General features: G+C 46.3%; 1 protein-coding gene across 3 annotated transcripts in view; it reads right to left on the bottom strand.

The window, feature by feature from the left end:
- TTC31 (tetratricopeptide repeat domain 31) overlaps positions 1–15,889 on the bottom strand; it is a 167,312-nt gene that overhangs the window by 118,305 nt on the left and 33,118 nt on the right. For all 3 annotated transcript variants that reach the window (XM_029595609.1, XM_029595600.1, XM_029595618.1), the window contains exon 6: positions 9,031–9,099. In XM_029595609.1, the coding sequence (XP_029451469.1) occupies positions 9,031–9,099 (69 nt within the window). The remainder of the gene's footprint in view (positions 1–9,030; positions 9,100–15,889) is intronic.

Raw genomic sequence — 15,889 nt, 5'->3', positions numbered from 1 at the left:
ACGGTGAACCTAGAATATGGGGTAGGCCTGATTGGCAAACTGAAGAATAGTATATCACCTGGAGCGGATAGTATACACCCCAGGGTTCTGAAGGAACTAAAAAATGAAATTTCAGGTGTATTAGTAAAAATTTGTAACCTATCATTAAAGTCATCCATTGTACCTGAAGAGTGGAGGGTGGCTAATGTAACCCCAATATTTAAAAAGGGCTCCAGCGGCAATCTGGGAAACTACAGACCAGTTAGCCCGACTTCAGTGCCAGAAAAAATAGTGGAAAGTGTTCTAAAGATCAAAATCACAGAACATATAGAAAGACATGGTTTAATGGAACAAAGTCAGCATGGCTTTACCAAAGGCAAGTCTTGCCTCACAAATCTGCTTCACTTTTTTGAAGGAGTTAATAAACATGTAGCTAAAGGTGAACCGGTAGATGTAGTGTATTTGGATTTTCAGAAGGCGTTTGACAAAGTCCCTCATGAGAGGCTTCTAGGAAAACGTAAAAAGTCATGGGATAGTTGGCGATGTCCTTTTGTGGATTACAAACTGGCTAAAAGACAGGAAACAGTAGGATTGAATGGACAATTTTCTCAGTGGAAGGAAGTGGACAGTGGAGTATCTCAGGGATCTGTATTTTTCAATATATTTATAAATGATCTGGAAAGAAATAAGACGAGTGAGGTAATAAAATTTGCAGATACAAAATTGTTTAGAGTAGTTAAATCACAAGCAGATTGTGATAAATTGCTGGAAGACCTTGTGAGGCTGGAAAATTGGGCATCCAAATGGCAGATGAAATTTAATGTGGATAAGTGCAAGGTGATGCATATAGGGAAAAATAACCCATGCTATAGTTACACAATGTTAGGTTCCATTTTAGGAGCTACCACCCAAGAAAGAGATATAGGTGTCATAGTGGATAACACATTGAAATCATCGGTTCAGTGTGCTGCAGCAGTCAAAAAAGCAAAGAATGTTGGGAATTATTAGAAAGGGAATGGTGAATAAAATGGATAATGACAAAATGCCTCTGTATCGCTCCATTTTCAAATACTGAATACACACCTTGAATACTGTGTACAATTCTGGTCGCCGCATCTCATCTGATGAAGAAGGTACAGTGAAGGGTGTCGAAAATGATAAAAGGAATGGAACAGCTCGCCTATGAGGAAAGACTAAAGAGGTTAGGACTTTTCAGCTTAGAGAAGAGATGCCTGAGGGGGGATATGATAGAGGTCTTTAAGATCATGAGAGGTCTAGAACAGGTAAATGTGAATCGGTTATTTACTCCTTCGGATAATAGAAAGACTAGGGGATACTCCATAAAGAACATTTTTTCACTCAACGCACAATTAAACTCCGGAATTTGTTGTCAGAGGATGTGGTTATTGCAGTTAGTGTAGCTGTGTTGAAAAAAGGATTGGATAAGTTATTGGAGGAGAAGTCCATTACCTGCTATTAAGCTGACTTAGAAAATAGCCACTGCTAATACAAGCAAAGTAACATGGAATAGACAGTTTTTGGATACTTGCCAGGTTCTTATGGCCTGGATTGGCCACTGTTGGAAACAGGATGCTGGGATTGATGGACCCTTGGTCTGACCCAGTATGGCATGTTCTTCTTCTTAACCAGTTTGTAATCCACGAAAGGACATCGCCTCCTATCCCATGACTTTTTAATTTTCTTAGAAGCCTCTCATGAGGGCTTTTATCAAATGCCTTCTGAAAATCCAAATATACTAAATCTACTGGTTCACCTTTATCCACATTTATTAACCCTTTAAAAAAAAAAAAAAAAGATTTGTGAGGCAAGACGTCCCCTTGAGTAAATCCATGCTGACTGTGTTCCATTAAACCATGTCTTTCTATATGCTCTGATTTTGATCTCTAGAATAGTTTCCACTATTTTTCCCGGCACTGAAGTCAGGCTCACTGGTTTATAGTTTCCTGGATCGCCCCTGGAGCCCTTTTTAAATATTGGGATTACATTGGCCACCCTGCAGTCTTCAGGTACAATGGGATGATTTTAATGATCAGTTACAAATTTTAAATAGATCTGAAATTGGTTTTGAGTTCCTTCAGAACCCTGGGGTGCATACCATCCAGTTTTTGCCTCTATGGCCAACTTCATTTCAAATTCTCTCTTAGCCTACCTTATCAATGTTTTACATTTAACTTGACAATGCTTATGCTTTTACCTATTTTCTTCTTCCAATTTTTGAAGGATTTTTTTTGGCTAAAATAGCCTCTTTCACCTCACCTTTTAACCATGCCGGTAATCATTTTGCCTTCCTCCCATCTTTCTTAATGTGTGGAATACATCTGGACTGAACTTCTAAGATTGTATTTTTAAACAATGTCCATGCTGAACATTTCAGTTTTTTCTAACTATTGTCCTCATTTTATCAAAGTTTCCCTTTTGAAAATTTAGTGTTAGAGCTGTAGATTTATATATTGTCTCCCTTCCAGTCATTAGTTCAAACTTGATCATGTTATGATCACTATTGCCAAGTGCCCCACCACAGTTACTCCTCTCACCAAACCCTGCATTCCACTAAGAATTAAATCTATTTTAGATTTACACTGTACTAGTCTGTTGAATCATGGTTGTACTAAATTTAATCTCATTGCTGTGTTTGGTATTTTTGGGTTGTATATATTATGTGCGATAATATAAGCAAATTTGCTTACCGTAAACTGTGTTTTCCATAGATAGCAGAATGAATTAGCTATGCTGTCTGGGGACATCCTCTAGCGGCACTGGGCAGAGCTTTTCTCCAAGATCACAGAGCTTTGGCTGTGTGCGCCTGCACGGGTCTTCTTGCACGAACAACATTTCTCCTCAGTATGTAACATAGCTTATCCAGCACAGCGGGATTGGAGAGGCTGGTTAGCATGGCTAATTCATCTTATCTACAGAAAACACAGTTTACGGTAAGCAAGCTTGCTTTTTTCCTGTCGATAAGCAGGTTGAATTAGCCATGCTGTCTGGGAGTTCCCAGCTCAGGGTTGACTTCCACACACTGTAGTATGTCAACATAGGGGTGGGTGTCTACCCCTCACACAACCCACAATGTTTGTGGACAGCCTCATTTCCTTGTTGCATGCTTCAATACTGCTGAATCCAGAGCTGCATCAAAAAAATGCCTGTTGGTCCAGACAATAGTGTGATGCGAAAGTATGCAGGATGACCACGTGGCTACTCTGCAAATATCCAGCAATAGTACTTCATGGAGATGTGCAACTGAAGTTGCTACTACTCTTACTTGATGCGCCTTGACTGAGTCCAAAAGTTGTGTCAGGCATCTTGAGTAATAAAAGTGAACGCACTGGGATATCCAGTTTCATAAAGTCCTCTTTGCAACTAGAACCCTGGCAAAATTGGGTTAAAGGACACAAAAAGCTGTAAAGTTCTGACTACATCCTTTGCTTGTAGTAAACCAGCACCCTTTTGCAGTCTAAGGTGTGGAGGAGTCTCTCCCTGTTATTTTTATGTGGCTTCAGAAAAAGGTAGATAACATGATTGGATTCAAAATAAAGCAGAGAATACATTTGGTAAGAAGGAGGGAAGAGTTCTGAAGGCAAGCTTTTCATGGTAGAACTGCATCTATGGAGGGTAGCGAACTAGGGCCTGTAGCTCACTAACTCACCTTGCTGAAATCAATGCCACCAGGAACACTACTAATCTCCAAGTAAGATATTTCATGTGCGTAGTGCCCATGGGTTCAAAGGGTGGGAGCATGAGCTGCTCCAAAACCAGATTTATGTCCCAAGGAACTGTAGGTTTTGTTACGGGTGGCCTCAATTTCAAGATCCCCTTCATGAAGCAAGACACCAGAGAATGGTTCGACACAGGAAGGCCATTGCATGGGTGGCGATATGCCGCTATAGCACTCAGCCTGTGGATGGTCTGTTGCACGACCATCTTCTTCTCGGGGGAAGCACACGGGGACACCATGAACAGACTTCTTAGAGGTAGAGCAAATTTTAAAGCGTAACCTCTTTCTATGACACTTAGAACCCACTGGTCTGATGTAATCTTGACCCACTCCTCGTACAAGAGGGTCAACCAATCTCCAATAGCTGGTATGGGGAGTGGGTCGGCCATTTCTTATTGAGTAGATTTGGGATTGATAGGTCCTTGGCCTGTGCTGTTGTGGTTGGCTCGCCGGTTCCAAAAGGACTGGGACCAGGACTAAGACCTCCCAGAGGCTAGTCTCTGGCCTGTGCCCGGAGTTCTACTTTGGCGGGGCCAATGTTGGTTCCAAAAACGTGAACATAGTGCGAGGAAACCCTTGGATCCTTTAGGCCTTTCTTCGGGCAACTTGTACACCTTATTCTCCCCCAAGTTCTTGATAAGCTGATCCAAGACTTCACACCTAAGAGAAGCTTGCCCTTGAAGGGGAGAACTCAACATCCGCTGACCAGTTCTGGAGCTATAAAAGTCTCCTGGCCGAGACAGCCGATACCGTGGCTCTCGAAGAAATGCATACAAGATCATATAAGTCATCCACCCCATAGTCAACCGCTGCTTCCAAGTGCTCCGCTTGCTCCAGCGATAGGTCTTTAGTACTCTAACTGCTGTACCCATCGTAAGCTGGCACAGAGCATACGCTGCTGCACACCACCACTCTGATACCCAGAGCCCACACTTCAAAAATTCGCTTCCTGTCCTGAAGGTCCTTTAAAGCCACTGCCCCCGGCCACCAGAATAGTAGTCCTCTTCGTGACTGCGGACACTGAGGCATCAACCTTGAGCACTTTACGTAGCTCCAGCACCTCTTCGAGTAGGGGATACGATTTATCCTTGGCCCTTCTGACCTTCAGGACAATCTCAGGAGTGTCCCACTCCCTGATGATTAATTGCTTTACCATCCTATGAAACAGGAAAGTGATGGCCAGACCTTGCAGACCAGTCATGATCGGATCCACAGAATCCGGTCCTGTTCCACCTGTAGCACGGAAATCCCCAACTCCGCTAAGACATGCGGGATAAGAGGGGCAAGCTCCTCCCACTGAAAAAAGACGCAGCACTCCCAAGGGAGGCATTGTTCTAGGGACCTCCTTCCCTGGGTCCTGCCCTGACATGAGCAGAGGGTCATCTGGTAGGGGCCCCCGAGGATCACTGTGGATCTATGTCTCCCATTGCATGACGACACCCAACAGGGGCCTTGATGGCGCAGACCTGTAGGTCTCTAACGAATCTGAGGCAGTGGGCTTCTTGTTGGGGGGACTGCGTGGATGGGCCACGTTCCAGAGAAAAAGGTAATTTGGCGCTCCTAGCCAAAAAGGCCTGGTGCATTAATAAAATAAATTCCGGCAAAAAGGCAGGGGGATCCAGCTCATCTCCCACCATGGGATCGAGGTCCCCCCTCTCCCAGCCCCTCCATGCCCCTTCCCCCTGGGGCTCCCTGGAGCTGCAATGTACCGGCGACAGTGGAGGGAATTCCACTCCACCAGCTGGTCTCCCCTCTGAGCACATGGGAGAATTCGAAATGGCCACCATTCCCACGCTCAACGGGAACGGGAAGGCCTCAGCAGAAGTAGGACAGTGAACCCAACGTGGCTCCCACTGCTGGGAAAGGGACCCTGCAGGTCCTCTCGATGTGCCCTCCCCACCAGGGAGGCATCAAGAGCACAAGACAAGCTGGCCCATGACAATCACAGGAAAGACTCCCCACAGGCAAGGCAGCAAGAGGGATGTGTTATAATCAAGCCCCCCCCCCCCCCCCCCCGAGGGAAATGCTGTAGTAGTCCTGAGAAAAGCCAATTAACCTTTGAGTCTGTCACTCTCTGCCAGTTGGGAAGCGGCGAGCTCCCAGCAGGGCAGAGAGCACAGCCGGGCCATCTCTGTTCCCTTTCTTTTTTGTTTGAAATAACTTAAAACCTACCCGATCAAAACGGACAGACAATCTATACTTCCCTGAATGGCAGAGGATTGGAAGAACATGTGCTGGCCATCACCCCCAGTGCACCAGCCTGAGCTATTTTGGGGTTCCCAACCCCTGCTCGATCTAGTCTGCTAGAAGGAAGGACGGTTCCACCAGGACCTACCAACCTCCTCAGAGGCACAGTGCTGTGGAAAAATTAGAGCTTCCAAGAAAAAAAAACAAAAACTTTTTTTTTTTTTTTTTTTTTGACAGAACTGCAGGTTTTGCACCACCTCCATCTGCTGGAGACAGAGAAATACTGAGGAGCTGCGGGTGGCACACTAGTTGAAGAGGCAGTGCCTGCAGAACTTTCTCTGTGTCCATCTGCGGGAAGGGAGGCAAAACCCAGGAATCTGGACTGATCTAGGTACGTACAGGGAACCTTGGATTTGCTCCAGCTATTTTTGCCTTCTTCTCCAACTTAATTCCCTTTAAGGGTAACCTTGTGAGATTGTCTTGGAAACAGTGTCTGCCGACCAATTTCACAGCTAAAACTGTTGCCTAACAGCTATCATGGAAGCCACCCCTCTAGTGGCCATCCACACCAAGTCACAGCCCACACTGGCCAAGAACATGGCCCCCGCTTCCATCATCGATCCATCGGACATTGCTCCTTGCATCTCGAGAGAGACAAACCAGCCTGAGCCACCAGGCAGCAGCCTGAAGTAATTTGCAAATTCATTGCCATGTCCCCAAAACCTGTTTAAGGATAGCCTCAGTCCTCCTATCCTGAGCATCTTTTTAGAACTGTCCCTCCTTCCACTGGGATGGTGAATCACTTGGTATCCATACATACCAAGGTATCCACCTTCGAGAATCACAACTGTTCCCTTGCCTTTGGATAGAAGGAGTACAAAGCTGCTAAAACCTGCTCCCCCTTTGAAACTTGCCTCCTGGGTGTTCAACTCAAAGTCAATTAATTCTTGAATCTGATCCCGGAGGGGAAAGAAACAGGACGTTTCATATAAAGTGACCAATGTGAGATCTTTCTTTTGTAAATCCATGAGATCGCCCCTGTCCACACCGAGCACCTTCAGGGTCTGAGACAAACCCAGCAACTCATCTTTGTGGGGAAAACAAAACAAATAAAAAAAAAAAAAAATGGGGAGTCCAAAGTGGCTCCAAATCAGGTGCAACTTCTCTTTCTTCTAGAGGAGAGAAAACCCAAGTCCCCATCAGAGTCAGACGTATCATTATCCACATCCCCCCCCCCGAGTCATCTGCAGGGATAGCTCCCTGCAGCGCTTGCCCGCAGTGGCTGACAAGTGGGAGACCAGAGACTGTGATTCCTTCTCAGTAAGTTGCTTCACCTGCGCTGGGGAATTGTCTGCTGTGTTGCCTCCTGCCCCAATTCCCTCCAGAGCCACCACAGGCCAAGGGGATATCACAACATTGGCAAAATCTGTAGTAACCATAACCGCCTTGAGCATCTAAACAGCGCCAACACAGACGCAAAGAGGGTGATGGCTGGATTGCCCTTATATGGAAGGCATTACAGATAACAAGGTGCTTAAGACTTTTTTGTCCCCAGTGCTATAAATTTCCTACATTCAGCTCTCCATGGTCTCTTGTGTGCACTCAACAGCACCCCGGAGTACCCATGCAAATATGCGCTCAAATGCAGGCCGTGGCTTTACATGCACAAATACTCGCGCGTGCAAGTGCCCACATCAGGACACTGCCACATGGCGATAATGCATGCACATGTCCAAGTGTGCAGGAAAACCGCCGCAGCCTACCTTGCAGCTGACTGCACCAAGCCTGAGAAGCAGGGCCTAGCCAAAAGCTGCTCAACCCGCCATGCCCAAGCCACCTCCACTCTACATTAACTCCCCAGGGAAGTGAAAGGGAAAAGGGGGTAAAAGATACAGAGGAAAAAACAGAGGGAAGAAAGACCCAGTAAGGAAAAAAAAAAGGGGGGGGGGGGGGGGAGGGCTTAAAACTTCCCTACTCTTTTAGCTTGTATTTATTTATTTTTAACCTGAGCTCAGCCCTCCCTGGCTGAGAGTATGATGGGGTCACCAACTATGTGGGAGAGAGGGCACAAGCCTTCACCACCGAGCACTCCCTAGTCCCATTTTCTGCCTTTAAGTCTACACCTAGTCAGGCTTCCAGACTTAAAAGCGCTTGAGCTCCTGAGATGACACCAGTTTGGTCCCTTTCTCAGTTGAGCGCTTTTAAGTCTGGAAGCCTGACCAGGTGTAGACTTGAGAAAAAAAAAAAAAAAAAAAAAGGTAGAAAAGAGGACTAGGGCGTGCTCGATAGTGAAGGCTTATGCCCTCTCTCCCACATACATGTGTCCACCATCTTTTGAAGAGGAGAATATTGCCAGGCTGATGTCGGGGCAGGCTTATATGTCAGTGGCGTCAACGAGTCAGCTTTACTCCATCTCCACCTGCTGGTAGGAGTGCATAACCCACTGGTGTGGATTGGCCTGCCTGAGGGCAGAGGAACAACACTTTGTTCCTTATCACCCTTCACTTTCCTCCTTTTTATAAGCCCACCAGTGCAATTCTTCTACCCACAATAAATTTTTTAAAAATCTAGTCTTGTCATACCCTCAAAAGCTCTTTACTATGTGGTAATATTATACCAACATTCCTGACATCCTCCAAAAAAAGCCATACCATACCCACATGATACCGGGTGGAAGCTCCCAGTTTATTTAAATTTGAAGTTTACAGACTGCTATTAACAAGTAAAACCAAGCGGTGGACAGCCACTTTATGTCTTGTACAGCATTCTGAGTTTTGCTTGAAGCTAGGTACAGGAATGGGGGAAATACAGGAGGACTGTGAGAGAGAGTATGTAGTGTAGTAAAACTGTTTGTATGCGTGCACATGGAAAAAGCTCCCCAAAGAGCTACACTCTCTACCAGGGTCAATGTAAAAGCAGGAGCTGACTCAGTCTTCTCTCCCTGCATTCCCAGGGCTGCAAGCACCCTTCCAGCCAACTCAAAATGCTGAGACCAGACACCAATATACAATGCATAGCTGTCACCACTGGACCAGTGTGCTGAGCTCCCCTCACCAGCAAGCAGAGAACTCTTCACAAGCCCAAGGTCCATGTGGAATACCAAAAAGTAAATCAAGACAAACCCTTACCATTTTAATTTCTTTATTACTCTTTAATTCTTCTTCTAACTTCTGTTGTCGTTTCCGATCTTTCTGCCTCTGTAACCCAAAAGGGTGTGCACGGTGGTCGTGAGAGGTATATTAGGTCACAGAACAGGCATAAACAAATATTGCAAAAACAAAAAAAACAAACAAACTTATATTTACAACATTTAGTAAGCTATGAATAATATATCAGCAAAGATAAGTAATATCAAAATTGAATACAGGATCAAAGCAAGCTATACATACATCAAATCAGGTAAATAGGAAACAGACAAATAAAAATAGATCATCAAAGAACAATAAACACATCGTTTACCCATCCTCCTCTATATAAGCCAGATTTCATAGAAACCTGGAAGACTTTACAAGCTCGGAGATCCTGAAAGAGAGATACTCTAGTCCTTTCAGCTCATCCAACTAAAATAAGCAAATGCTATGTCTTATATATCCCTTCTGCAAGTTAGGTGTTTCAAAAGGCATTTCAGTACCAGTCTTTTGATCTCCCATTTGGTAAAAGACAAAAATGTTTTAACTCATCAGCTCCTTGGTATCTGTACTAGTCTTTAGCATTTAATCTTCCCAGGTGATAAAAGGCACCAGATGCCATAGCCTTTGATCTTTCCAGAGATATTTATTTTTGGTTTTTTATATACCGATCTTCTTGCATTGGATGCAAATCAAACCGGTTTACAGTGAAACAATTCAACTTGCCTAGGAGCATTACATGGAACAAAGAACATCGAACAAATAAGAGTGCTTATGAGCACTCTTATTTGATTATTATTTGATACCAAATGTTCCTTGGGGGTCATCCCAGCTCTTTATCAGCGCATGAGAGAATATCTCAGGAATGAAGGGAACAAATGGAGATAGTATCATGCCTTTATACAATCCTTGTACTTAAATTATATGCAATAGATTGATTCATACTCAATCGTTGAAGCCTGTTCTGATCCATAGCTGTCTATTCACGGTACAAAGTCTTCCTGTGATCTAGCTAGCTTGCTTAAAATTATCCTTTCACAAAGGGATAATTATTTGCATTGTGGTGACATACTGCAGGTCTGGGAAGCAGGGCACCGGGAGTCACTTAGGGAGCGTGGACATTGCACAGAAAGGAAAATTGGTTCTTACCTGCTAATGTTTTTCCTGTAGTACCACCGATCAATGCAGTTTCTTGGGTTTTGCCTCCCTTCCAGCAGATGGAGACAGAGAATGTTTCACTGACACTGGCATGTAACCTGGTGTGCCACCTGCAGTCACTCAATATTGACCTGTACTCAAGCCAAGATTCCACTAAACAAAACATTCCCATACATCACATCCCCCTGAACGAGCAGTAGGATGTGGCACCCCATAATGGGAACGATCCTTTCCAACCATAAATAGAAGTAAACAAATGAAACATGTGCCATTCTTCAGTCTATTTATTTACAACAGAACAAACAGACTTTCCAATCCTTTTCACCCCAAACTAGGTGGGACCCTGGACTGATCTGTGGTACTACAGGAATGAAAATTAGCATGCAAGAACCAATTTTCCATACCCTGTACCTACCCAGATCAGTTCAGACTCCTGGGATGTACCCAAACTTCCTTAAACTCGGTGGGACCGTGAGAGTCCCACTCAGAGCACACATTCAAAGCCCATGGCATCTGGAGCCTGGACATCCAAATGATAATGCCTGGCAAAAGTGTGCAATGACTTCCCAGTAGCTGCCAAACAAGTTTCTTGCAGAAAACCTTGCTGACATTCGGCCCAGGATGCCACCTGCAACCGAGTAGAGTGAGCTCTCAGTCCCTCAGGGACCGTGCAACCCTGACATTGCTTCCTTCAGCCACCATGCTATGGTGGACTTTGAAGCCTTATTTATTTTTATTTATTTTAGGTTTTTTTATATACCTTATGTCCCCTTCTTTGCGCCACTCCATAACACAAAAAGATGATCCAGATGAAAACTATTAGTGACCTTAAGATGCTACAGCAATGCCCATTTCACATCCCAAAGCCTCTACTCTCTTGTGAGAGGCACCTTTGCATCCAAAGTCAGAAAGGCTGGTAGTCCCATTGACAGATTCAAATGAAAAGACAATACCACCTTTAGAAGAAAGGAAGGGACCATATGCAAAGAGACCTCATCCATAATCCTAAAAAAAAATAAATAAATAAATAATATCCCTGCTTGATAAGAGCCTGTAGTTCTGAAATTCTCCTAGCAGAATAAATTTCCACCAAGAAAATGACCTTTAAGATAAGATCCTTCATAGTTGCTCTTTGGATCAGTTGAAACTGAGCCAAGCACAATCCCCTGAGAAACAAGTTAAGACTCGGGGAGGGAGGGGGCAGGGAAACAATTTGTGCACCAGAGGACAAATGCTTCGTGCCCCTCCCCCCTGGAGAAAATGCACATCAGGATGTGCAGTTAAGGCCACTCCCTGGACCTTGCACCTAACACATCCCAACGCTGCCACTTGGACTCTGAGGGAGTTAAAGGTCAAACTTCACCAAGCTGTTGCAATAAGGAAAAAACATGCCCTATCAACACTCAAGATGGATCAATCCCCTGCTGTATGCATCATGCCTCAAAGACTCTCCACAACCTCACATATCCCAGGGATGCTGATGTCCTCCTAGCTTGCAATAGAGTGGAGATTACAACATCCTCTGGATATCCTTTGGCCCTTAGATGCTTCCTCTCAAAAGCCAAGCCGCAAGATGTCTGATCTGAAAATATGAGACTTTGATGCAAAAGGTTGGGCAGAGGAGTGAACCGCAGCGTCCTGACCACTGTGAGATTGATCAAATCTGCAAACCAGGGTTGCAAGGCCACTAGAATCACCTTCCCCGGATAAATCTCTATTCGCCTGAGAACTTTGCCCACCAGCAGCCACAGCGGAAAAATGTAAAGGAGAATCCCTGTCAGCCATGGGAGTACTAAGGCGTCGACTCCTTCCACTCCACATTCTCGCCTGTGACTGAAGAGCAGAAGGGAACTTTGGCATTAGCTTGAGTTGCCATCAGGTCTACACAGAGGACACCCCACTTGCAATGGATAAGCTGCATCGCTTCCTCCGACAACTTCCTCTTCCCAGAATCCAGCTGACAACTGAGAAAGTCTGCTTGAACACTGTTTATCCTGGTTATGTGAGAGGCCGCTAACAACTCCAGATTCTATTCCACCCAGCAAATTAATTCCTGGGCCGTCACCCAACTCTTGGTACCTCTCCGATGTAAGCCACCGTGGTTGCATTGTCCAATAAAATTCTCACTGGCCATCCACGTAAAAGAGGAAGAAAGACAATGCAAGGCACGTTGCCCTTGTCTCTTAAGCAATTGATAGACTACTAGCCTTCTCCGGCAACCACCAGCCCTGCGTCGACCGAGTTTGACACACAATCCCCCCCATCCAGAAAGTCTGGCATTGGTTGTGGCTACCATCCAGTTCGGAACGTCCAAGGGTACACCCTGACTCAAGTGGTCTCGACCAAGCCACCTAAAAGACTTGACCTGGCTACTTCCGTAAGAGGCAATGGCAGATGAAACCGTTCCGATAACATGTCCCACCAGGAAACCAAAGCGCTCTGCAACAGTCTCATATGAGCAAACACCCATGGAACCAATTCCAGCATGGAAGCCATGGAGCAGAGAACATGCAAGTAATCCCAAACCCTGAAAACAGCATTCTCCTACAAGCTGTGAACCTGCCTCTATAGCTTGTCGATCCATTCCACTGTGAGAAAAAAAAAAAAAACTTCCCCGATCTGGATATCGAAATGTGCCCCCCAGAACTCCAGCACTTGAGAAGGGACTAGCTGACACGGACAGATTCACAATCCAACCCAGGGACCTTAAATGTTACAGCACCACTGCCACTGCCTCTCTGCAGATTCTTTGACTTTGCCCAGATAAGCCAGTTGGCCAGATACAGGTGAACCAAGATGCCCTTCTTCCTGAGAGCTGCTGCCACCACATTCAAATTGGTAAAGGTTCTCGGGACCATCGACAACCCAAAGAGCAGGGCACAAAATTGAAAAATATGTCCTGAGAAACTTGAACCTCAAAAACCTTTGATGATCTGGCTGGACTGATATGTGCACGTAAGCTTCAGTCAAGTCCAAAGATGCAAAAACTCTCCCTTGCGCAATGCCGCAATCACTGAATGTAGAGTCTCCATTCAAAAGCGAGGAACTTTGACAGCCACGTTCACCTTTTTCAGATCAGGGATCAGGCGGAAGGTCCCTCCTTTCTTTGGGACCACAAAATAAATGGAGTACCTTCCCATGCCCCGCTCCCCCACGGAGAAAGGAATGGCGGCTCCCAGCATCCACAGACAGTCAATGGTACCCAAAACCACCCCCTTTTGTCCGTGTATGCACAAGGAGACAGCATGAACAAATATTTTAGCGGGTGAGCTTTGTTTTATCACACTTAGGACCCACTAATCTGACAATCCTGGCCCACTACTTGAAGAGGAGAGTCAACCGATCCCCTATATCCAGCACCGAGGAGTGGGCAGATTCGCCTCATTGGGTGGACTTGGAAACTGGTGCTCTGTGACCGTAACCATCTCTGGCTGGCTTTCAGCCTCGAAAGAACTGGTACCAGGATTGCTGCCTCCTGATGCCTTGCCTCTGGGGCCCCTCCCGAAGCCCAATTCTGCTGACACTGCTGATTCCCCTTAAAGCAAGGATGCGCAGAAAAGAACCTTCCTCCAAGTCCTTGCCAAAAAGCATTTTTCCCTTAAAAGGTAATACTCCTAAATGCAATTTAGACCAAACATCTGCCGACAAGTTCCACAACCACAGGAGTCACCTGGCTGACACTGCAGACCTCTCATGATGAGAGGTCTGATGAGGTCATACAATGCATTCACACCAGAAGCCACCACAGCTTCCAGCCGCTCATCCTCTGACATACAGCACTTTATCAGCCTGCAACTGCTGAACCCAGCGTAGACCAGCCCGAAGCATAAAAAACTGCTGCATACCGCAGCCTGAATGCCCAGGACAGAGACCTCAAAAATCTTTTTGAAATAGACTTCCAACTTCCTGTCTTGCATATCCTTCAGCGCAGCCAAACCAGCCACAGGAATAGTTGTCTTCTTCATAACAGCCGACACTAAGGCATCCGGCAACAGATACAACTTGTCCATAGCTCTACTAACTTTCAGACAGGTGTCTGGAGTCTCCCACCCCAGGAACACAAGCTTTTTTTAATAAACTTATGGAAAGGGAAGTCCTTCACCAGAGCTCATAAGCCCTTCATGATTGCATCCACCTCGTCATGATCAGAATCTTCTCGTGGTTCCTTGATCCCCAGCTCCTTCAGAATATACAGAGTCAGGGGCCACAACTTCTCCCTGAGGAAAAGATGAACCACCTTGGGATCATACCCATCCACAGCCGGGGGTTGTCCCCACCCCTCATCCGAGCCTTGACTGTCCGGAAAAGAATCCAGCTCCAGGGGATCCTCCGCCAGAAGCTCCCCGACATCAGACTCTCCCGAGGGCTTGCTTGCGTCCTCCAAATATCTGGGCTGACTCAGGCCTCGCCGAACCCTGGTGGCCCCAGTAGCCTGCACCGTTGTGGGCAGTTTGGAAGGACGTGGATCCTGCAGCTTCCTGCCACCTTCCTGGCAAGATATGTCTTATGGAGCAGAAGCACAAAGTCTGGAAAACGACTTGCTGGATCCTCAGAATCCTCCTCCAGGAGATCCTCATCCTCCCCAGAGAGAGGTTCCCAAGCCCCCTGGGCCTCCGTGGGTCTCCTATCAACTGGGGACAGTGGTGGTGGTGGGGGGGGGCTTCCTCTCCCCCCACAGTCTCAATCACTGCTGCCAGTGAAGCCAAGATGGCCACCGTTCCCGAATGCACCGGGAAGGGGATTGGGGGGGGGGGGTGGGTCAGCTGCTGCACTGGCCTCACCTGCGATCCCCGCAGTGGCCCAATGCCTCCCCGATGCTTTCCCTGGCATTCCTGAGCTGCCCTTCCCCTGGAGAGGCAGCGAGAATAAAGGCCTGTCTTAGCGAGCCACACGCAAGCCTCCCACATGATAAACAATGGCTGCTGCACGACATGGCTCCCTTTGTGCGCCTGCACTGCCGCTGAGAGGACACCGAGAAAAACTCTGACAGAAAAGCCAAAAGGAAACTAAAAGGAAAAAAAAATTAAAGTATAACAAACATAAAACTTTAAGAGAACTAAACAGACCACTTTCCTGAATCTTTAGCAGCAGGCTCCAGATGTCCTCCTGGGGTGGGATGAGGGGGAACTGGCACCACCAGTTGTCCACTCCCAGTGGGAAATGGGCCCAAGCCAAAAAAGGTTCTCAATCCCCTGCTCATCCACCTCAAGACCAGACAGGATGGCCCCCCACCAGGACCTGCCAACCTTCTTCACTCCTAAACTTTGACTAAATCTCCCCCCCCCCCCCCCATCATATATAATCCCAAAACTAATTTAAACTAAGTCTCAGACTGCAGGTTTTGCACTGCCACCATCTGCTAGAGACAGAAAAATAGTGAGTGACTGCAGGTGGCACACCAGGTTATACGCCAGTGTCAGCGAAACTCTCGGTCTCCATCTGCTGGAAGGGAGGCAAAACCCAGGAGTTTGGACTGAACTGGATACGTACAGGGGAAAGGGAGTTTTCTCCCATGTGGACGCAGTCCGACATTAACTCCAAAACCAGGATGCCAGGCTCTGGTGCAGACTAGTGCTGTAAAAAGCAACTAGTCCCACTGCTTAATCACTTTGTATTCTATTTCACTGCTAGCAGATTAAAGAGGTGCATCACTTAAAGACTACTCCAATACTCTTGACTGCATCGTCATATTTATGCAAGT

This window comes from Rhinatrema bivittatum, chromosome 1 (assembly GCF_901001135.1).
Source record: "Rhinatrema bivittatum chromosome 1, aRhiBiv1.1, whole genome shotgun sequence".
Taxonomy (NCBI): Eukaryota; Metazoa; Chordata; class Amphibia; order Gymnophiona; family Rhinatrematidae; genus Rhinatrema; species Rhinatrema bivittatum.
The sequence above is the reverse complement of the archived record's forward strand: the minus strand, read 5'-3'. Positions and strand labels throughout refer to the sequence as shown.